Here is a 23,766-nt window from a genome sequence, read left to right on the forward strand (position 1 = left end):
CAGCTGGGGAGTATTTGGAAGTACTTCCAAAGTCTGACGATATCAGCTGTAATTAAAAAAGGTAAATAAATGTGACGTCTAATTAAGCTCCTGAACGTCCGCAGGTCTGACTCCTCCAGCGCTGCAGGCTCTCTGCAAACTGGTCACCTCGTCTGAGGCCGGAGAGCAGCTCATTCACAAGGTACTGACGCTACAGGTACAGGTACAGGTACAGGTACAGGCACAGGTACTGCGCTGTCTCAGTCAGCCGCACCGGCGGTGGAACGAGTACTCACAATATCTAAGTAAAAGTACCAGTACAGTATTCTCAGCTTCATGCAGTAAAGGTACAGCAGTATTCTCAGCTTCATGCAGTAAATGTACAATAGTATTCTCAGCTTCATGCAGTAAAGGTACAGCAGTATTCTCAGTTTCATGCAGTAAATGTACAATAGTATTCTCAGCTTCATGCAGTAAAAGTATAGCAGTATTCTCAGCTTCAAAGCTGTTCACTCAGCTTTGAGTGAACTTACTTTCCGCCGCTGGTTCATGGCAGTATATTAACATGTAAACAGTGTGTGTGTGTGTGTGTGTGTGTGTGTGTGTGTGTGTGTGTGTGTGTGTGTGTGTGTGTGTGTGTGTGTGTGTGCGTGTGTGTGTGTCTGACATGAGACGCTCTGCTCTGGTCTCATCTTCATCCTGCTCCTGATTGGCTGAAAAGCATTCAGCGAGCATTGAAACGTCTTGAGATGATTCACTCGTTTTTCACACCTGGTGGTGACCTGCTCACGTCACCTGAGCTCCTCCGCACGGGGGGCGGGGGGGTCACCAGGTGTCGTCAGCAGGTCATCTGACATGAGCAGTGACTCAAACAGTTACGCAGGAACAAACCACTAAAGCTCTGTTTCCTCTTCTCTCATACCCACCTCTGAGAGGCGGTGAAAGGCATGGTGGGAACGGTAAGTGTCTCCTGACGACGCTGCTGGTCTGAGATCAGGGAAACGTTGAGGCCGGTCAAAGCAGGCGCTCAGAGAGAAGAGCGCTGAGATGTTCGGTGTGACTCATCGTTGCCTCTCTCCTCTCCAAAGCTTCACCAGGTGCTGGTGCAGCTGCAGTCAGGCGACAAAGAGCAGGACTTCTCTCTGGCTCCCATTCAGGTGTCGATAAGCGTGCAGCTCTGGAGGCTTCCGGGCTGTCACGAGTTCCTGGCTGCGCTCGGTGAGTCACCAGTAGAAACCTGCTGCGAACAGCTCAGACGAGATAACGCCACACGTAGTCAGAATGAGACGAAATGTCGTTTACTTAACGGTCCAGCGCTCAGTGGCATCAAGCAGCGAGGTTACAGAGTCTTGACTTCCAGGTGATTAATAAGGTGATGAATAATAAGACATCTGAACACAGATTAGTCATAAAGGCAGCAATTTATAGTAGTCATCATATTTTTGTCCTAATCTGTAAAGTTTCTGCAGCTCTCAAATGGATGTTCCTCATGAAAGTACCTCCAATTTGTACCCGAGTGCAGTACTTGAGTAGACGTACCTCCTCTGTGTCCCTCAGGGTTCGACCTGTGTGAGGTGGGTCAGGAGGAGGTCCTGCTGAAGACCGGAAAGCAGGCCAGCAGGCGCATCATGCACTTCGCCCTTCAGTCTCTTCTGGCGCTCTTTGGTGAGAAAAACGAGGATGAAACTAGACTTCATCTCTTTCTCTCCTCCAGCCTCATTCCTGAAGTCTTCCTCTCTTCTTTCAGACTCCACAGAGCTTCCCAAGCGACTGAGCATGGACAGTTCGTCCTCCCTGGAGTCTCTGTCGTCCTCCCAGTCGGCGTCCCAGCCGCACTCCTTACCGCTGTCCGGCTGCTACCCCCCCCAGCCCTCCTTCTTACCCCCGGTCTGCCCCGACAACCTCTCCTGCGACGCCATCTCCGTCTACAGCCTCAGCTCCCTTGCCTCCTCCCTCAGCTTCCTGTCCCGCCCTGAGCCTGCAGGAAGTGACATCATCAGCCAGCGCTCACATCAGCAGGAGCTAGAGAGACCTCGCGGGGGCGGGGGCCTCTACACTTCGCACCGCCATTCAGGCGGCCTGCCAAGAGGCCGGCTGACCAATCATGGAGGAGGGCCAGCGGGAGAAGGGGAGGAAGAGGAGTATGAGGGGTACTCCATTATAAGCAGTGAGCCGCTGGGGCGAGGGAGGAGGGACTGTGACACGCTGCCCCTCCCTGCAGGACACAGACAAGGCAGAGGCAGCGCTGGGAGAGGGTCCGCCGGGGGTCACGGGTACCCTGTTTCAGTTTCCTCCAAGGGGAGCTTCAGCACGCCTACGTCGCCAATAAAAGCTCCACCGCTGCCCCCGAAACCTCCCACCAGCTCCAAACACAAGCAGGAAGTGTAAGTCCAGTCAGACAAAATGATGAAGAGGAGGGACGAGCTGCTGTGATGTGAAGGTTGTCTGAACGTTAGCAGCATGTCTGCGCTGTGCAGACTGAAATACCTGAGCAGACACTGCAGCTCAGGGACTGACGTGACGAGGAAGCACCCAGACTTTCCCTCTAGCGCCACCAGCAGGCTGATAGAAACTCCTCCTCAGTCTTTCTGTTGGATGACTGGCAGCAGCGTCGAACAGCATTCAGTGTAGAGACGTCATAATTACCTCTCGTGTTCGTATCTTTTCTAAGAATTTTTTTACCCGTTCGAGAGTGGAGTTAAGATGTTAACCTTCTTAAAACATGATCTTCATCCTCCTTTCACTCCCAGTTTTCACTCTTCGGTCTAATCAGACAGACCTCCACGCTGCGCCTCACAGCGACAGCAGTGCCGTCAAGCTGCCTGATGTTAGCTGAGACCTTGAGCAGGTTAATCTCTATTAAATTAACAGCCTGAGCAGGAGACGCTCAGCGGTTACTGTCACCACGATAAGCTGCTCTGATCTCTGCGGTGTAACAGCAGTTTGCATCGTACAGCAGGACGCAAAGATCATAACGTTTACATGTGTCCATGGTAAGAAAAGACGTAAGACGGAGTCCCGCCCAGGTAGCTGGAGCTCAGCAGGTCTCTGGAGAAGGAGGAAGGTGCATTTTTTAAAATAAAAGCCACCAAACTGTAACAGCAGCATGCTCTGCCAGAGAGCACTGGAATGGCTGGATTTTCAAAATAAAAGCATTCATATAGAAACTAGGCCTTACTGGGGGGTGGGGGGTGGTGAGTAAGATTAATTTTCAAAATAAAAGCCCCAAAAAGCAACAGGTGCACCTTTCACTGCTTACTTTATATTTTTTTAACTTTTCCTATTGTTTCAACTCTTCCTCCTTCAGCTGCTCCTTCATACAGCGTTAAGCCAACAGTGCAGTTTAGCTCCCAGCTGCACATAAAGCAGCACAGTCCAGCTTCCAGCTTTTCAGGCAGTGTAGTTTAGCTCCCGGCTGTCCGTCCAGCAGCGCAGCTTAGCAGCAGCTCAACAGCAGCCAGTCATCCCAACACACTTTCTTCTGTGTAATCTCTGTCTTTTCAAGCTTTTCCCGTAAGAGACCTAAAAATCTATTTTCCTGAAACAAGTGAAAGAATCTGCCTGTTTTTCAAGCCAGTAGAAATCAGCTTTTATTGACAATTTTCCAGAATGAGGCAAGTCTAATTTTACAAAATGAAGTCTGAAACAAGCTGATTTGCATCTGGAATGAGCAGAATTATTTCTGTTCAAACCTTAAAACTCTCCAATGTCTTCTGCAGAAGACATGTGGGACTTTTTTCGGATGCCTGAAATAACTCCGCAACTTTGCAGCTCTCCATCTTTTGGCCTTTCTGTTATTTTATGCACTTAATCATGTGCTGATGTGGCAGTTACAGAGGCTACACATCGTAGCATCTATAGGCTAAGCTAATTCGCAGCTCTTGTTCCTTCTGCCTGATGAGTTCATTTTTACGTAACTGCAAATTCAGCTGTTTTTTCCTCCTTTTTCTCCAGCTCGTCTCCTCAGAAGACTGGGAAAGGGAAGGTTAGCAGCTCCGAGTCGGACCAGTCGAGCACTGAGACAGACAGCACGGTCAAGTCCCAGGAGGAGAGGACGGTACCTGCGGGACAGCTGGACCCCCAGGAGCTGGCCCAGAAGATTCTGGAGGAGACCCAGAGCCACATGCAAGCTGTGGAGAGCCTGCAGAAAGCAAACATAAGAGGGAAGATGCTGAGGGGGCCTGAGGGGAGAGAGGAGCCACATGCCAGGCAGGCTTCTCTGTCGATGCCCACAACCCCGACTTTGACTCCCGCAGGAGGTGCACGAGGGTTTCAGCCCTCTGAGACCAGCGCATTCAGCAGGCCGCCCAGCAGAGCGAGTCTGAAGGCTTGCTCCTCTCCTCTTTCCCCCTCCAGTCATCTTTCACCCCTCTCCACCTCTGCTTCCACGCCTCCTCCAACGCGGCCTAAACCTCCGTCCCGCTCCTCATCGCTTCAGAAAATCAGCTCCGGCTACAGCAGCCCGGCTCCTTCCTCTCCTTCTTTATCTCTCTCTGTGAAAGAGCAGGGCTCGCCTTTCACCACAGACGTGCATTTGCAGGCTCAGCTCAAACTGAAATACCCTACCTCACCTTACACCGCCCACATCTCACCTTCCCACTCTCCTGCTGACAGCGCCCCATCGCCGGCCCTTTCCTATTCCTCCACAGGATCCGTTTCAGCCTCCTGCAGCCCAGCGAACACCCCCGACCTGAACCAGCCAAAACAGGATCATAAAGTCCAGGCCATTCATAATCTAAAGACCTTCTGGGCCAACGCGGGCCAGAAACACGAGGTGCCCTGCCCCGCCAGTTTACTCCGAGGAGGGAATAAAAAGATGAGTACAGTTCAGAAAGATGTTTTGGGCTTGCTTAACCTCTCACCGAGACATGAGTCTGTCAGCAAAAACGTTGAAGGATCTGAGGAGCGCAACACTGGCGACAGACCAAATGGTCACCAAAAACTGGAGGCTAAACCGCCTCCAGCTCCTTCTTCTAATCCTCCCACAAACTCCAAAGGAGGCATCAAACTGCCCTCTGGGAACGGCTACAAGTTCCTCTCAGCGGGACATTTTTTTCCATCGTCGAAATGTTGAGATTTGGGATATTTGCCCTGCTGAGCTCTGTCTCATTTTTAGGTGTTTGTACTATGACAGAAGCTGTTCGTTTGCCGACTGAATACTACCACATTTTTAGCAATACCTGCTGAATACGAGGATGAAAGTACTGTTTCGTACTGACAGCGGTTTCACACGTCGTAACTTTTTGTGAAGGGATGTTGATGTTTTGAATGTGATGACTGTGCCTTCTTCTGGAGAGAGCTGGAAGGACAAAATGACTGGAAGACGAGCGTCGAGTCTCTGGCTTTAATTGTGTTTTCATGACCGACGAGAGAGCATGTGTCTCAATGCCTCCATGTACTGTACCCACGGCCTGTTGACTGAATGCCTGAGAATTTATGTCAATGCTCGCTATATTTGTGTAAGTTGACCCGAATCTGCCCTTGATTTAATGTGTAATGATTATTGTTAAATGTCATTATCGATGCTTACTGTGGTCTTTTATCTTGTAAAGTAAACTGTGTTTTCCAGTCATTATTATACATTTTATAAAGACGATTAAACCAAGGAAGAAGTGAAGAAGACATTTTGATATTTTTTATGGAGATTTGATTTTCTGTGTGATTGTCAGCATGGGACCTCTTGCTGTTCGGTGTGTCAGTGACTTTCTAATGTACAATTTTGCAGCGGTGCCAGACTCCCACTTAAAGATATCCTGATTGTCAAGAAGCTGACAAATAAAAACATTCATTTTCTTGTCTTGCTTTCATGACGGAAATCAGTTCCGAAGGAAAAAATCTGCGTCTTTCCACTTGCAAGAGACATGAAAGAGTAAATTTTAGATTAGACTGGAGAAATAATATCTCCATCCTCTATAAACTCACTCTGAACCACTGGTGGAGAGTCAGTACATTAACTCAAGTAAATAACTTAAGAGCAATTGTGCAGTACTTGTACATTTCTTGAGTATTTCCGTTTTAAGTTACTTCGTGCATACTGCATTTCAGAGGGAAATGTACGTCAGATTTTCAAAATATCTGATCACTTTCTAAAATAGATTTCATTGCATGGATTAAGCTACCACACAGTCTATGAAGCAGTTAAATAAGCTCCATTTTTATCGTGTGGTATGGCTCCGTTTACTTATGTATGTGATCTGAATACTTCCTCCACCACTGCTCCAATCTCACCACAGTAGACCTCTACAGTGATATTTATGATCCTTTATGATAGTTAAAAGTCAGACAACTCATTATGCTTAATGGTGCTCTTTTAATTTCCTGCTGTATCTGTAGTATATTAGTGTTCGCTGTAGGACTTGTTTGTTTGTAGGGGGATAATCCATAAAACAGGGTCATTATACACTCCTTAGTGTTTTTGTTCAGGGTGCCTTTGTGGACTATTGGACACATCTCTGAGATTCGTTCTTTCCTGTGTCTGGGAAATACAAAAAGATGTCAGAGCAACTTCTAAAATACAGTGAATACAACCATGTGCACGAAGAAGGCTTAAACAGTACAAACTACAATAAGAGCGCTATCAATAAAACAAATATGTAGTTTATAATAAAGAGATAAGTAAATACACAAGAATACATGAATAAATAAGGTGCTGCATGTGATGTTTGACGCCATTATTTCCACGTGTTTTAGACATCAGTTGCTGCGCTCCATGAATCTTTGTCTAATTCAAACGCTTAGAAATTTGAGGAAGAATTTGAAAATTTTTACATATATAGAATTTGCATAATCAATCAATGAATCAGTAATATCTCTTGGAGTGACAGAGTTACAAACAAAGCAACAGTGTCTTTGTTAATCACAGAAATATTCTTCTAAATGTTTTCAAAACATCAGCTTACATTCACAGTTACTGCACGGTGGCGCAGCAGGTAGTGCGCGTGCCTCACAGCAAGAAGGTCGCAGGTTCGATTCCCGGGTCGGGCCTTTCTGTGTGAAGTTTGCATGTTCTTCCCGTGCATGCGTGGGTTCTCTCCGGGCTTCCTCCCACAGACCAAAAACATGCTCATTAGGTTGATTGGTGACTCTAAATTGCCCCTAGGTGTGAGTGTGAGTGTGAATGGTGTGTGTATGTGCCCTGCGATCGGCTGGCGACCGGTCCAGGGTGTACCCTGCCTCTCGCCCGTTGACAGCCGAGATAGGCTCCGGCCCCCCCCCCCCCCCCCGCGACCCCGAAAGGGATAAGCGGCATAGAAAATGGATGGATGGATAATAATGCATTAATAGTGACTTATAGTTCTTCTTTCTTGCAAAATGTGTAGTAATCATGTTATTATCATTGATACATGTTTCATTGTATCATTATCATTATTTCAGCCAATCACAGCGTTTAAATGAACATGTTAGAATACATGTCAGTACAGTATATGAGGAATGGTGTGCATTTTTCAGCCAATCACAGTTTTTCTGGAGGGCGGAACTAACTTGTTGATAATTCTATCTGATGTCGACCCTCAGTGCGCAGGCGCAGCCCGGGTGACGAAGATGGTGCTCATCAAGGAATAGTGAGTCTGGAGTGTTTTTAAAAAATGTCTTTTGGCGCATTAAGAGGGTATTTTTTATTTGCCCAAGAGCTTATTGCTGAAGGGGGGATATGTGTGCACAGTTTATCGATGTCGTTCGATGGATTTTGTGGCCATGTAGCCAGTGAAAAGCCATCTTTGAGCAGGGTGGATCAGGACGTGGACAAGCGGACACACCGGTCTTTTTTAGGCGTTGCTAGTGCGAGCTAACGGTAGCTGCTGAGTTGTAACGGCAGAGGGGATAATTAGCTTCTTAATGAAAATGAGTTACATAAAGCGGCTGCACTGGATACACACAAATAATATTCACATTCAGTCAGTTAAGATGACTTATATAGTTGAATATATCGCCAACATTAGTTAGCCCGTTAGCAGCTAGCAGCTGTTATATCGCTAAAGTGCCGTAATGTTAAGCTTTGGTCCCGTGAGTGACAGATTAGGGTTCCTTCTCCGTCGGATTTACCATTAATGCTAGCTGGCTAAGTTAGCTGTAGCAGCCGGCTAGCTGCTAGCATGACAATTTTCTGACAACGGAATTCAATTGTATAGCACACATCCAACGTTAGGTAACCGCTCAGTTATAACGGTGTATCAGACATAACCTTAGCGATAACAAAGAGCTCGGGAGGACTAATCCTCCAATGCTGGCTCATACCACATAGCACTGCTGAGTTACCCTTCAAGCTAGCTTGAGGTTGTGGAAGGACTAACTACTTTGCTGTTACTTTGTTGGCGCTAGCATTACAGAGTTAGCCCTTTAACTGGGCGGCTAATATTAACACACGAGTAAAGCTACCTGTTTAATATGCTCAATAACCAGGATGCTGCCTGTAACTGTATTGCATTGGGACAGTGCGATGGTCGCTATTGTCCACTTTGTCCTCAGCACAGCTAGTTTTACTTATTGCAAACCTATTTCCGCTCCAGATAACGGTACCTGTTGTAGCCATGGCATGTTAAGCTAGCACACTCTTAACCCCGTGTGGTCCCTAATGTACACTCAGCAGTAATGCTAACGTGAATCAGAGCAGGGACAGTTTGCTCAAAGCTAAATGATTTTCAAACATCAGGTGGATGGACCAAAGTTTTGGTGTGAGTTTAATGTGAGGTCATTTCCACACTGTTAATTCTGCTTTATGAAACATGTGTAGCTGTAACAGGCTACAGGTGATGATAATAATTACCAGAAGAGTGAAATAAAAGAAATAGTCACAGGTATATGCTCTATCAGCTAAAATGCAGTTTAAAGATCTGCTGTAGTATAATTTGCCCACAGTCTGCTCTCTAATCTCTCTGAACAATATATGAACCGTTCTGCTCACAATATAATCAGCAAACAAACAGATGTTCTGTTGTAACTCATTAATAAAGATCCTCTCATTGCAGGCGTCTTGTTAAAAGGAGCTTAGCATATACAGAAGATAATACTATAAATGGAAAAATGAGAATCAGGTTTACCTGTATATATAAATGTGTAGACCTGCAAGAGAAAGTTCACTACTGTTAGCGCTACCAGTTCATTTCCTTACTGCACACACATGGAGGTGAATTATCAAAAGGAGAGCGCTCCGTCACACCACCATGCTTGTTATTAGTGATGCCTTAGTAGCATTTTATCGGCCGTATCTTTAAACAATCTTAACCCTTACGTGTGTTTACTTGTGATCACATATTAAAACATGTATTTGTTGCCCAAAAAACAACATGTACAATAAGGCCAATTTGGACGTCCTGCAGCCTGCTTAACCTCGATACCTGTACTGCAAACTTCACCACTTGCATAATAACGTAATGAGAGTTGTGAAACTCAGCTTTGGACACACTATGCTATAGATGTAGGTGCATTAGGCCTGCGGGTAATGCGATGAAATGACCTCTGTAAAATGTCAGAAAATTGTCTCATTGTAATTTTGTCATTAAAATCCAGAGCCCAAGTATATTGAGATCACTTTTGTTTGTGGCCACAAAGTCAGCAGATTGTCACGTTTTCTGTTGATGGACTAATCGATTTCAGCTCTAGATAAATTGAACGATTTGGGTTGTAGTTTTGATAGCAAAGAGAAACTTAATCAGGCAGCTCAATATTCAAACTTTGACAGAGTCTCTCTCTGTCGAAGCATCACAGCACTGTGCTGCAGGTGTGTGTGATGTCTGCAAAGACACATAGAGGCCTTACACTGGATGTGCCACAACTACAAGACCACTACAGCTACGACTGGTCGGCCTTTGTCCAATCATTCAAATTGTTTTGCTCTGTGTAATCCATCAGAGCTATTTCCGGTGCAGACCTTCTCTCTGCTGCTATTGTCACTGCTCTGTATCCCTGAGTGTTTGCCTGTGTAAACACTGTCAATTTGGGTATGTAATGAATGCATGAGGCTGAATACTAAGGCTGCAGTTTGCCAGTAATTTTTGCCTCTATCCACATTATGCATGTTTTTCCTCAATGGAGGTTTAAACAGTTGTCAGGGACCATTTTCCTAGCACAGCACAGTCCGTTTCTTAACTTAACAGGGAATAATCAATAACTGATTAATCATTAACAGACCTGGCTGTAAGCTGAACTGGAGTCTTCCTGGTGTCATTGCAGTAGGTGGGGTTAGTGATGCTTCACATTTGCATTTGTAATGGTCACTAAATTGCATGTAGGAGCAAAACACAAATGGTTCGGATGAGTAATCCTTCCCCTTTTTGCCAGTGAAATGACAGTTTGTTTGGAAAACACCTCCGTGGAAGCAAATATATCACTGATTCATTTCTCATCTCGGGCTGAAATCTAATCTAAGATATTCAGGGAAATTAATAACAGGTGTGCAGACTTCAGAGTGAAAGCTCACAGGATTAAAACCCCTCCGTGCTCCATGAGCCACCTCACCGTCTCCTGCAGTGGACGCATTCGTACATTTTGCTACGAGCCAAACCTCCAAACAGAGCTCTCTCATTGAACTCGTGTATAAAGATCCACTTACTGCTGGTTAAAATTGCATTGCTGTGCACTTGGTTTGTTCAATCTTTCAAAAACATGGAATGAGCTGCCGCAGCAGTTAGCACTCCTACACCTGTCTGTCTGAAACCTGCTTAACATGCAGTTATATAATAATTTGCTTTGGAATACGTTTAGTATGTTTTCTGCTCTTTTGTCAGAGGTGCAGAGGTTAAAGTTTCTTTCTTAAAGATTACAGATGGTGATCGGCGTGTGGCCGACAGGTGCAGCTGTTTTGGATGTTTTTTCGGTGAAACTAACAATTATTTTTTCAGGACTAATTATCTGCAGATCATTTTCTCTGCCACTGGATCGTGCTGCTGCTCTCTTTTGTTAATTTATTTTCACTGCGTAAATTCGACTGTTGTAAAAATGATTTATGTCCTTGATAATCACATAATCAGTCAGTAAAAACTACAGCGACCACCCAAAACTAACAGGAGCATCATGTCCCACTCCTCCACTCGTGACGGCTCAAATGAAATCCCTTCTGAATCAACTGTTTGTCGTGATTGTCCTGATAACTCTGTTTTTGCAATTAATACAGATAATCAGTTCATATTTCTTCATTATTGTCTCGTCTTGCTGGCCCTCAGGCTGCAGCCACATCAGACATTTTTGGGGACTGAAGCAGAGTTTCGGCATTCAGACTGGGAGACAGATTGTCCTCTTTTAGCACAGGGCCACTTCATGTTTTTCCCCAAAGATGGGCAGAGTAAAATTTACCCACAACTTCATGCTTTTCCATTTTTGTCAGGTCACTGGGTCCCACTGTGCGTCCACACTGATGTGGTCTGGACTCTGTAAATAATCTAGCATAGACCTGCTCTGTATGACCTGAGATAACTTCTCTTATGATTTGTTGCTGTATAAATAAAACTGACTCTGCGTAGTATCTTGGTGATCGAGCATTTGCAGTACTGATACAAAATACCAGTAAGGTCTGCTCCGGCTCGACCGTGGACTGTTTAAACATCTCCTGCAGTGTTTTGTCCCTCTACAGACACACAAATATATTTAACTTGTTTGTTTCTCTCTCCATTTCCTGCCCCACCTCTCCCTTGTTTCCTCTCTTTCAGCCGTGTAGTGTTGCCAGTCTCTGTGGAAGAGGTGAGTGTCCTCTTTGATATTACATGAGCTCATATCCTTGGAAGCCCAGAGAGCTGCCGATGCCGGAGTGGTCATGCTTCAGTATTTATTTCTGCAATACACAGAATGCTTCTGCTGGGACACATGCTAAGACAGAATAGCCTTTGTTAGCGAGCGCTGGTGTTGGTGTGACGGGCTGCTCGTGGTGTGAGCTCAGCCTTTAAAACTGCAATCTCTTTGTCATCTTGCTCTTAATATAAATCACTTTTTTTGTGCTTAGCTTTTTGTGTAATTGTACTCTGAAAAAATGAGCCCAGAGCCCATTGTGATATCCAGTGACATCACACGTTGGCCCCACTTCACAAACTTCTCGACTCACAGGGGAAAATACATTGTGGCTGGCAGTTAGAGCATCTCGGTTCTATGAGAAATGCTTGTTTTGTTTTTTAATCCAGGCTTTTTGGTAGAGTAAACCAACCAGACGAGCCTGGGTTCTTGTTCCTTAGTCTCAGTAATTGTTGCTGCAGTAACATCCTGACAAATGCTGTAAATATTCCACATGCACATCAAAACTAAGGCCTCTGAGGCGTAATTAGGCTCCAAAGTTTATTTGAAAGATCGATGAGGATGTCTGTCCTACAGACTGCGGAAGATCACGGATGTTTGTGGGGTTAGCAAAGGTTGATAAGAGGATGCTCGAAGCAGTTTGAGTTTGTAGCTCGCTGCCGTCTGAATAGAAATATTAGATTAACAGACGTGAAGCAGCACAGACACCACAGCTGAGAGGCGAAGAGTCAACATCCACCCCAGCATAACTCTCACAGAGCCTCAAAATCAATAAATCAATCAATAAAATGTATTAAAAATGAATGGGGGGGGCTTGTCTCTTTTTAATTCTGCTTCATGTTGTTTTTATTTTCCTTGTTTTTATTGTTTTACTACACATGTGATCATTTGCTTTTATGTTAAGCACTTTGTGATGGATTTAATGCATGAATTGTGCCATTTAAATAAAGTTTATTATTATTGTCATTATAAACTTAATCACAGTCTAGGAATTGCCTGTGTAGCCTCTAGTGGACGTCAGTGGTACTGCATCCTCAGAGCTCCTGCCTCGGCCTCGGCTGTTGTCTGTTCTAGCAAATCATGGCAGGATTTGTTTGTGTTGTTTAAGGCTGTTTACTCTAAGATCTTCAGTCTGTGTCTTCTTGTCTCTTCCCATCTCACAGTATCAAGTCGGGCAGCTGTACTCTGTGGCTGAGGCCAGCAAGAACGAGACAGGAGGAGGAGAAGGCATCGAGGTGCTGAAGAACGAGCCCTACGAGAAGGATGGCGAGAAGGGACAATACACGCATAAAATATACCATCTAAAGAGGCAAGGCCCCCAAATAACCCCGGCTTCATCTCAGAGAACGTGTTTGCATTTCTGTCTGAAGTCACTGGATAACACAGGGTGGACAAAATAATGGAAACACTGTGGAGAGAGAGCTTTCACTGACACTCGCACATATAGAAACAGCTAAGATGAACGATTTAGCACATAACTGAGATGACGGCCATGAATTCAAGTTTTCCAATATGAGTTCACAGAAATATTTATCATTTATCACCTTTGACAAACGAGTTCCCTCCGTAAGTAAGGCGTGTAAAAGCTGGAGAGCTGGCAGCGGCAGCACGATCTGACCTCATGCTCCATCTGGATGTGTTTGTTTGGATCGCAGGAAACCGCTAACAGCTGTTAGGTCTGATGGTAGAACTGTGCTGGCAGCCGTCTTAGGGGAGACGTTAGGTGTTTGACGACCCTGCGTGGTTGTGCAGCGGCCAAAACGAGCAGCCATTTTCCCGAACCAGCCTTACAGCACGCGCACCGTTCCTGCGTGATGTTCTCCTTATTTCACGACGATCGTATCTCCGCACACTCTGCCAAGCAGACTGAAGAGTTTCATGAAGTCAGGCTCGATTCAGGGCCTCACCCGTCAGCGGAGAGCAGGAGTCACTGCGAGGAGAATCTGGCATCTGGTGCGAAGTCGATTCTCTTCATCCCTCAGCTGATAGTCGGCCTTCATCGGTCAAATGTGTAATAACTCCGCTACATACAGAGTTTCTATGAGGCTCTGAGGACAGCGTCTTCCAGGTGTTCCACTTATTCTGTCCACCCTCTGCGTTTTGTGTGATTGGCTCTTTGATACTGCATGGAAAAGATGTTTTTTGGACAAGTGCTTTAGGCCTTTGACCCTGTGCCACCAACAACAAAAGAAAGATTCATTTCCAGTCGAATCATAGAATTTGTACTGTTTTACTACAGACTTGACTGTGTGCCTTCTTTTTCTCCCTCTGCAGTAAAGTCCCGGCTTTTGTGAAGATGATTGCGCCAGAGGGAGCGTTAGTTTTTCACGAAAAGGCCTGGAACGCCTACCCGTACTGTCGCACCAGTAAGTTCGCGCTCGCCGCCTTTTCTCTGCCGTGTGCCCGCGTGATACCGTGAACATGAAAGGTCATCGCTGCGTGCAGTCGAGGCCTCGTTTAAATGAAGTTTGTTCTGTATGTGGTGATACTGATGCTCATTTCTTCTTTTTTTTCCCCTCCGCCTCCTCCCTTCGCCTCCTCCCTCTGCAGTTGTGACGGTGAGTTGCTCGTCAAACTTTTTAAATCCTTAAAGGTCTGATCACACCAGGAAGTGAGACGGCAAAGTTCCTCTGCATGTCTCGCTGAAATGGGACTGCTCACAGGTCTAGTTAGTGAATTACTGAAGCTGACAAGCTAACCGCTTACAAGGGAGCGTGGGAACAGTCGCCCCTGGTGTTTTCTTCTGATGGCTGTACATCATTTCATCCAATAAAGAGTTGTTGGAAGGAGGAAAAGGCTCTCTGAGGAGTTCCAGCAGGACAGCAGTCAACACAGGATTTATTTAAGAGACGTGTTTGTACCAACGAGTCCTGTCATTTGACCGTGGAGCGGTTTATTCCCCCACAGAGGAGGCTAAATGGAAGTGTGAAAAGTTCTTAATTGATGGTTTTCTGTGAAACTTTGGCAGTTTTCCACACTGGTGTGATTGGCCCTTTAGTTTGAGACTCCTGCCTCTTCACAGCACAGATGTTTGATGCCAGACTTTGATGCTTTCTCTGGCCAAAATCGCTGTACGTTATCTTCAAGCTAAGCACTGCTGTGCGGGCTAAAGATAGATGTGAGCTGAGGAACGCAGCATCTCTACTGTTTCAGTCTAAATGTCTGATTAGCTAATTGGATTTAGCTGTAGGGTTAAGTACATCTCTTTGTATCCTCCATTCATGGTGCTGCCCGGGATCAGCTGCACCTGTCGTCACCTGTCGCAGTAGTTCCTGATTCAGATATTTATTGCCCCTCCCCCTGTGACGTCTGTGTTTCCTCCTCTTTTCAGAACGAGTACATGAAGGACGACTTCATGATCCAGATCGAGACGTGGCACAAACCTGACATGGGAACAATAGAGAACGTAAGTAAATTGAAGCGGCAGGCCGAGATGTCCCCAAAACGCTTTATCCCACATTTCCCATCATGCAACATGGGAGCATCTTCTGTTAGAACCTCCCTGCCTGAAACTATAAGCCTCCAGTTTATAGCGCAGTGCTGGTTATTCTCCTAAACTTAAAAACTCCAGACGAGAGGCTCCAAGGTACAAACCATCAGCGTGGCTCTGATTTGAATCTCATCAGATTTGCACAGATTTGAATAAGGAGCACAGTGTCGCTTGTTGCCCGCGTGCTGAGCTGAGTTTAACTTTCCTGTCTTTGTCTTTGGTGCCAGGTCCATGACCTGGACGAGCAGACGTGGAGGACTGTGGAGGTGGTTCCCATAGATATTTCAAACAAAGAAGAAGTGGCCCCCGGGGTGAGTTTGAGTGCCGCCATGCTGGTGGTCTTTAAGCACGAAGCAGAAAATGTTTTGTAACCAGGCGTCACACAGCCGGAGGTGTTGAGTCCCTGCAGGATGTCTCCACCCTGAGGAAGAGCGTGGTCACACAGGTTGAGGTGAAGGAGCTGAGACACAGCCGCTGTATTCATTTATCCACCGCTGTTCAGTGGATATTGACAAAGGACGGACTGTTGACTGATCGCAGGAGACAAAATCTACCTCTGCCTGCATCGATAGTCTGTCTCCAGTTCTCTGTCATCAACACCTGCATTGAGCAAAGGTGAACGGTGGTTAAAGGTGCGTACACGTCAGCGTCACTCCTGAAAGTGCATGAAGGGAAACACACGTTTCACTGTGCAGCGATCAATATCCTGATCAGGCTTTGGTCATCGACCGTCGTCGTCCTCAGCGGCAGCCGTGAATGGCCTCAGCCTGATGATGCAGTTACGCCTCGGCATCGTTAGCAGCTGGAGGCCAGTTTAATTACAGTCCATGATGTTTTTCAATCAGTGTGAGTGAGTACTGAGCGAGTCTCTCAGTATCACATCTCATATCGCTCACGTGTCCCCACTGATTTAAGTTTTTCACGCTGATCGTCGCACTCGTCGTGTTTTTCAGTCTAGTTAGCCGCTCCTTCCTAAAGCGTGGCTTCCCGCCAGTTTGTCAGAGCAGCAATCAGGTGATGGAGGGGCCCTCTCTGTTATTACAGGGGCACTTATTTTATCTTTGTCTCACAGCGGTAGAAATACACTGTTCACGGTGTCATTTACCAGGAGTGCTTGCCTGTGTGTGATTGGCCAGCTCAGCGTCTTGCCAGTTTGATATGCTCCCTGTTGGCACCCCCGCTGCGCCGCCAGACCGGCCTCAATCAAATGAATGAGGGCTGCATTGTTTCCCCGCCGGACGCTGCCTGACTCACAGATGATAGACCGGAGGAGCCGATTTGAGCCGGTTTAACATCGCGTTCAAGGACGTCATGTTATAGTCTAGTCCTGAATCAGTGACGTCGAATCAGTGAACGGTTCTGATGCATCGCACAGGCTTTGCAAGAAGAGCTCCTTCAGCTTTGCAAGCGTGACTCTGAAAATGTGCCTGCATCCTGTGTCGGAGTTGTCCAGTATTGCGTTAATTCAGCTGGACTGCGTTTCTCAAACGAAAGGAAAAGCACCGTGACGGCTGATCAGTTCTTCGGCCACATTTGGTTTCATTTGAAATAGATTTGGAGCTCAAACAGGAAGCGCAGCATTCAGACTCTCACACTGTGGTTTTTAGCATGAGACCACTGTTAGATATCAGTCTCATGAGTCCTTTGTGGCACCTGTCAGTCAGTAATACCCAAACCATCACACTGCACGAGGTTTAACGTCTTGAAGGAGGCATTAAGGAGCCACTCTTCATCCAGGTGGGTCAAAGTTGCCCCAGTGTTTCTTACACTGGCTCCTGTACTATAATGACTTAAGTGGATCAGTGTTGAGGCCGAGGCTTAGTCTGAATGTCCATCTGCTCAGAGCCTTCTCCACTCTTTCCCTGCAGACCTGATGGATTAAAACAGCACACTGAGCCTTGAGCTCGGGGGTTGGGATGCAGTGAAAATACAGTCCTGCTGTCTCTGACTCCTCTGGCTGAACAGCCTCATTGTGACCGGTGGAAACTTTCGGTTTTTGTTTGGGGGAGTTTCGCCCATTCTTCCTGTAAAAGGCCTCTAGCTGTGAGGTTGTCAGGTGCTCTTGCCTGCGCTGCTCTCTTGAGGTCTACCCACAGATTTGTGATGATGTTCAGGTCGGGGGACGGTGAGGGTCGCTGCACAAACCTTCAGCTTCGGTCTCTCAGAGCTCAGCTTAAGTCTCAGTGTCACTCTGAGTACGAGTGCAGTGAGTTTGGAATATGTGCAGTATTTCCGTGTTCACAGACATGAATCATTATTTCAAGCAGAATATTTTTCTGTATCCTCAAAGGTACCTTTCGTCTTGTTTGTATCTGGGAGACATGATTAAATCCTGGTGGCAGCTTCGTGCTGTTCCACTGATCAACAGCTGGTGACAGTAACCTCCAAAGAAGAGAAGCAACGTGCCAACAAAAGGCTGCAGAAGATGACCGCAAGCTAGCAATCATGTGCTGCGTGCAAACATTGCATGATCTCAAATCTGGCCTTGCAAATATTGCACGAGGCTTAAGTAAATATTTGTCGATTTGCAGAAGGCAGGCGACCTTTCTCACATGTGGTTAGCGTTGTGAAGCGGTCACAGTTTGGTCAGTTTCAGGCACCAAAGCCACTTGGTTAGGTTTAGGTTTAGCTCGTGGTGTGGTTGAAATGAAGAGGCAGCGTTGACTTTTGGTGTCACGCTGGAGATTTAGACGTCGTTTGATCAGCAGGGACGTGGCCTGAATGAGACCTGATATGATCAGACTGCAGTGTTTCTGAAGCACAAACATTTCATAAACTGCACTCAACATGCTTGTTGGACCTCAGAGATGCACACGCTGCACGTTGGTGAGAAACTCTGAATATAAAGCGCTTTTGTTCGTCTAGCAGAAAACTCTGCAGGACGTCTTTAATCCCTCCGTTTTACTGGCAAATCTAAATCACCAACTTTGGAGGTTTGTGGTTTAGAGCGGTTTCTTTTTAAAAGGCTCATACTTCCCTTCACTTCATCTTTTCTGTGCAGGGTTTCAGGGAAAATCACGTCGGCCATGTTTAACTTTCAGACACACCGTCAGTGTCTGAACTCTGACATCGCTCTGTTTGTCTTCACTCAGTAGTTTCTGTGTCGGCAGGTGTCACTCAGGTCTGTTTCCTGAAGGATCTTAACGTTTTGTTCTCTTTCAGGACTATAAGCCAGAAGAAGATCCTGCTCTTTTCCACTCTGCCAAGACAGGCAGAGGACCTCTGAGCCCTGAATGGAAGGTACCCGACAGCAGCCATTGTTGAAGTTCGCCGTCTGCCCTCTGTCACGTCTCTGCTTAATGACCTGTTTTCTCTTGTGTTCATTCACAGAACGAGCTGAAGACAGATTGTCCTTACATGTGTGCATACAAACTGGTCACCGTCAAGTTCAGATGGTGGGGTCTGCAGACCAAAGTGGAAAACTTCATCCACAAGGTGATGATGAGTAATGTCTGACACGTGAGATCTTTGCAGGAGTGTTGACACTTTGGATGCAGATGTCATATTTCTCACTCCAGGACATTTATTTTAGAGCTCAAATTGACTTCATTTCAATTCCTTTTCCTTCCTTCCACAGCAAGAAAAGCGTATTTTCACCAACTTCCACCGCCAGCTGTTCTGCTGGATTGACCGATGGATGGGTTTGACCATGGAGGACATCAGGCGGATGGAGGAGGAGACCCAAAAAGAGCTTGAGGAGGTAATTGACCCACTGTCCTCTCAGACTGAGACCTGTCCTCTTTAAGATGATCTTAAAGCCGAGGAGCTCACACACGAAATGATGATGATGATGATGATGATGATGATGATGATGATGGTGTGACTGATCAACAGACTGCTGGAGACAACACAACATACTGAACGTACCTGATTTAACCCGTTTACTCCTGAATTTCACATCAGATGCGTCAGAAGGGAGATGTGCGAGGGACCTCTGCGACAGACGAATAGAGGCCCGTCGCTCTAGACTAGAGGCAGGCTGAGTAAGTCAAAGGAGAGGTGGTGGCGCTGCATGGATCGTCCTGCTGTTAACTCACCCGTTTGTTTTCAGATCTTTTGTGCTCGACATCTTTTCAGCTTCTCTTCTCATCTTCCTCTGTTTCCATCTCATGGGCTCCGTTCTACAAATGTGGCTGAACTAATCCAGGCTAGCGTCCTGTTAGCATCCGGTTAGCTCGCTGAAAGCAGCTTGTTGTTTCTCAGCCGGCTGATTTGGTTCTTTGGAGGCGGTTGGACAGATGATTTTTGTGGCTGTGTTACGCTCTCAGGTCGTCCGTCTGTCTCATACCTTTGGACGTGACATCTGTGAATGCTTTGAGGGAATTTCCTCAAATTTGGCACTGACGTTCACTCAGACTCGAGGATGAACTGATGAGATTTTGGGGGTCAAAGGTCAATGTAGGTCTGAGAATGGCTTCATGTATGGGATTTCATCTGGATGCTAAAGTAACCGACCCAGCTAACCTTGTTAGCCACAGGTGAAGAACGGGGCCGCACTCTCTCGTGTTTGAGTCGTTTTCCTTCTGCCTGCCTCTCACCGACTCACCTTCGTCACCTCTCACCTTTTAACGTTCTCTTACAGCTCGTTCACTCGTCTCCAACGCGTCACTCTGTGCTCTGTTTGTTTTCCTGCTGATGTTTTGCGATGGTGGGAATGAGGAGAAGCGCTAACCTTGCGAAGCCTTTTCCCTCTGATCTCTCCTGCATGTTGCACGCTTTATTGCGAGCAGATTTTAGCGTCTCTGCGGCGTTTTGTCACCAAACTGAACACAAACCTTCTGTCTCCTCTCCCTCAGCTGCGTAGTAAAGGTCCGATTCGAGGCACCAGTGCTGCTCATGAGCAATGAGGCAAATCAACCAAACCCTGTCATGATGATGTCATCAGAGACACGTCCACCACGATGAGGAAGTGGCCCTGACGTCGCCTCTTCTCTTCCTGTCTCACATGATTCATTGGGGGGTTTGACAAGATTGGTTAACAGTACTGTACAGACCCTTCCCCAATCACAAGCCTCCTGTTCACTCAGAAAACAAAAAACATGGTTTTGCATACATATAAAAAGAAAAAAAAAACTCTTTGCACAGAACGTAACTTGCCTGATATGTAATTGTTAGTTGATTATTACAATGGGCTTTGTTTTTATCCAGGTGTGTACACCGTGACTCAGAAAGTCAAGCCTTTTAAATTAAGTAGAATGTTTTTAGTCGACAGGTTCCCACAGAAATTGGTATCAGATTATTAGCAGGTATTGGACCATTTATCCCCCACCCCCCCTTGTATTATAACTGTCTGTCTCTACTTTAATCCTTGTCTCTCCCCTCAATATTGTCTGTATTCTTGTCCTGATAAAACTTGTCTGGATCTCCTCCCCCTGTCCCCCTGTCTCACTGTCCCCTCTGTCTGGCAGTTGTTCGGGAATACTGATGTTTTTATTTTCTTTGTTTTCTAGTTTTAATTTGGAGGCTGATCCACGCCCGTTAATGGTTCAAAGCAAACTAAATGCTCCTGCATGATCGCTAAACCTCAGCAGTTGTTTTCCCCTCACATGTCCCACATTACAACGTGCACACCGCCCGTCCCCCCCCGTCCCCCCCGTCCCCGTCACAAGTGCATGTGGACAACGAAAACTCCTCACTAAACTGTCATTGCATGTGTACAGTCGCTGCAATGCAGCTTCGCTCAAGTGGATTGTTTGTGTTGATTAGCGAGAGGGTCGGCGCCCCTCAGGAGAGTCTGTACAGAACACCTGTGTGTCAGTGTGTGCATTGTGTGCTCCTGCGTGTTATCGACTGCCTTCGCTCTTAAAGGACTGTCCCTCTCGAGCTGGGATGGACGCCGCTCAGCTCCCCGTCATCATGCGAGCGGCCTCGGCACACGGCCGTGCTCTCGCTCCTCGACCAGCCCGTTGAACTTGCCTCATGCTGTCGCTGCATGTCCTTTCTCTTCGGCTAGGGCTTTAACTGGACGCCCCCGCGGCCTCCACAGAAGCTTTTTTTTTTTTAACTAAAACAAATGAGGATGAGAGTCTGTGTGAAGCTGCGTGCATGAATCAAGGTAGTTTTTTTTTTTATATCTCTCTCAAACTACCGCTTCCTCTCAGCTGACTGAGCAAATGGGTCCAGGCAGATGTGCGATGTTTGTTGCAGTGACAAGCAGTCTGGGTGTATAGTTTTTTTATTTTCACCATGTATAGTCGTTTTTAAAAAGCTTTTCATCGACTCGAGCTAAGACAGTTTGACTTGGTCCGTGAACCTTTCGGGACTGTTGTTAAGGATGGAGTCATTTTGGCGAAGGTTAGAAACCCCACAGTTTGAACTGGTGGTGGATGATCTAGTCGGACCTTGATCTGAACACAGGTGGCGTCTTTGTCCCGCCCTCTTCCCTGCGTCACTACCTTTTCTTTGTTTTGGCTGCGTGGGCTCCAGGTGGCAGCCCTTGGTCACAGCAGGAGCTCACTCTTCATTTTGAGCGTCATGCAGATCCAGTCGGGCTGCAGGTGAAATATTTTGTGATGTTTTCCACGATCATGACGTAGCTTAGCGCCGTTACACAGCTATGATTTGTTGGGTGGATCAGGTGTGGGCGTGTAGGTGTTGTTGTTACCTATCTGTGCGTGGTTAGTGTTGGACAGGTTTCAAGAGATTTATAAGTGTACTTTATCATAGGCCCATCATAGAAGTGGACAAACTGTACATACTTACGCTGACTTGAATGGAACATTCACAGCTACGAAGCATCGTCAGGTCTATCATTCAGTACTGTACTGCTGAAGGTGCGTTCACGTGATGTCAGAGCAGGTGATGTCAGCTCTGTGGACGGTGTGCTGCGTGTCAACAGACTGTCCTCGTGTTGTTGTTGCTCATACTGTAGTTTCACTGTACCTCATCCGTGCTTATGAATGTACAGCCAGGAGACAGGTGTGTCAGTACGCAGGGACGCTGCCACGTTTCACACCTGTACAAGCATGACACGGAGCCGTTATATCACCGACACGCGAGGAGGGATTTACTAAAACAACTCCAGATTCGGATCTGCATGCTCAACACTTTTTCTTCTTTACGTTTTCCTTTCTTTTGTCTCGACTATCCTCCGTTTGATCGGCGCTTTGGAGAAGCTCTTGAACTGCATCAGACAAGAAGGGAAATCCTTTAAAGGGGCGGCTCCTCCTCAAAGTCAAGCTGCACTCGGCTCGACCTCAGATCAGCGACGAGGAGTGAGAAGCTCGGCTGAGTTTGACGATGAAGGGGAGTCGCCCTGCAGACTAGAATAGGCTGTGTGATGTACAGTTTTGTAGCATTGCCAGTGATGCCAGTCAGGGTATGACTGTGAGGGGAGGGATAGAAGCTTAGGGAACAGATGGAGTCCAAAATACTGTTTTCTTTATTGTAATCATAAATAAGCACTTGCAAAATCTACTGTTTTTTTTTTTCTTTCATGTTTTCTTTTTGTTTTTGTTTTTGAAAGACAAAGATTCACGATGTATTCAATTTTCTCTTTTCTGATAAGGCAAAATTCAGGGGAATTAGTAGTGAATGTAATACAATTAGTTCCTTTTTTCTTTTCACGGCTTTCCAGCTGTGACAGAAGGTCTAGACAATGGAACATAACAGAATATCTAATAAATTTGAACAAATAAGAGAATCCATGTGCTGCTTCCTGTTTCTGTGTTTGTCATGTTTCTCATTGTGAGCGTTTTATTTTGGGTTTTAAACTCTTCACTCTCTGAAAATATGGAAAAATTGCTTCATTGTAAAATAAGAATCATTGTTCCTGATTAGAATTTTTAATTTTGAAATTGAATTTGACCTAAATACTCTTGGAAAAAAAGAGAAACCATAATCAGACTTCCAACACTTCAATCTAAAGTCATAACAAACTGGACTGACACCATTACATTTTCCACGTGTGCTACAATCGTCTCCCAGTTTGACCTTTACGTGGATGTTTCCTGTTTCAGTCAAGCCTCGATGTCTCGTCCTCTGGAAGAACATTTCTCTTCAATCTTCACTCAAGACACATGTTTTTCAAATAGTTTAGTTTGACTCAAAGTCTTCACTGTCGTCTGCTGAAGGCCTGAAGTTTCTCTGTTTTAATTTGTGTAAATACAAGCTTGATTTTGATTCACGAAAACTGGATTGGAAGCCAGTCGTGTTCCAGTCTGCACCAGTGCACATTCACTGCATGAGAATGGACCTCAGTGGTGAAGGCAACGTGTCCAGTATTAAACTTTGGATAGATTATTTGCAAATTCATCTTCTGGCATTGGAAGAAGTACACAGATCTTAAGTAAAAGTAGCAGTATCACAGTAACATACTTGAAGTACCAAAGGTAAAAGTATTTCCATGCAGAATGGCTCATTTCAGAATAGTGTATTATTGGAGTATTGATGCATTCATAAGCATAATTCATGTTGCAGCAGGTAAAGGTGGGACTAATTTTAACGACTGCGTACTGAATACAGATATCTATTATCATTTTATTGTATATTTCATATTAATCTGAATCTGCAAAGTAACTAGCTGTCACTGAAATGGCAGTTAAAAAGTTTAATATTCATACACCTCTTACTCTACATAC

General features: G+C 45.8%; 2 protein-coding genes across 3 annotated transcripts in view; both read left to right on the plus strand.

Annotated features, from left to right (window-relative positions):
* ttc28 (tetratricopeptide repeat domain 28) overlaps positions 1-5,796 on the plus strand; it is a 92,741-nt gene extending 86,945 nt beyond the window's left edge. For both annotated transcript variants that reach the window (XM_070988349.1, XM_070988350.1), the window contains 5 exons: positions 105-181; positions 1,068-1,197; positions 1,537-1,644; positions 1,727-2,363; positions 3,934-5,796. In XM_070988349.1, the coding sequence (XP_070844450.1) occupies positions 105-181; positions 1,068-1,197; positions 1,537-1,644; positions 1,727-2,363; positions 3,934-5,053 (2,072 nt within the window). In that variant the 3' untranslated portion in view covers positions 5,054-5,796. The remainder of the gene's footprint in view (positions 1-104; positions 182-1,067; positions 1,198-1,536; positions 1,645-1,726; positions 2,364-3,933) is intronic.
* Positions 5,797-7,502: 1,706 nt separating this feature from the next.
* On the plus strand, positions 7,503-22,826 carry pitpnb (phosphatidylinositol transfer protein, beta). Its single transcript, XM_070989054.1, has 10 exons — positions 7,503-7,541; positions 11,622-11,652; positions 12,861-13,006; positions 13,972-14,074; positions 15,032-15,103; positions 15,415-15,498; positions 18,350-18,427; positions 18,518-18,622; positions 18,765-18,887; positions 19,984-22,826. Exons 1-10 carry the CDS (start codon positions 7,522-7,524, stop codon positions 20,032-20,034), a joined length of 813 nt encoding a protein of 270 aa, XP_070845155.1. The 5' UTR covers positions 7,503-7,521; the 3' UTR covers positions 20,035-22,826.
* The last annotated feature ends 940 nt before the right edge of the window (positions 22,827-23,766 follow it).

This window comes from Chaetodon trifascialis, chromosome 20 (genome assembly GCF_039877785.1).
Source record: "Chaetodon trifascialis isolate fChaTrf1 chromosome 20, fChaTrf1.hap1, whole genome shotgun sequence".
NCBI lineage: Eukaryota > Metazoa > Chordata > Actinopteri > Chaetodontiformes > Chaetodontidae > Chaetodon > Chaetodon trifascialis.

Coding starts and splice junctions, on each gene's coding strand:
- pitpnb (XM_070989054.1), top strand. CDS start 7,522: ATGGTGCTCATCAAGGAATA. Junction 18,428..18,517: donor CTCTGAGCCCTGAATGGAAG/GTACCCGACAGC, acceptor GTTCATTCACAG/AACGAGCTGAAGACAGATTG. Junction 18,888..19,983: donor CCCAAAAAGAGCTTGAGGAG/GTAATTGACCCA, acceptor CCTCTCCCTCAG/CTGCGTAGTAAAGGTCCGAT.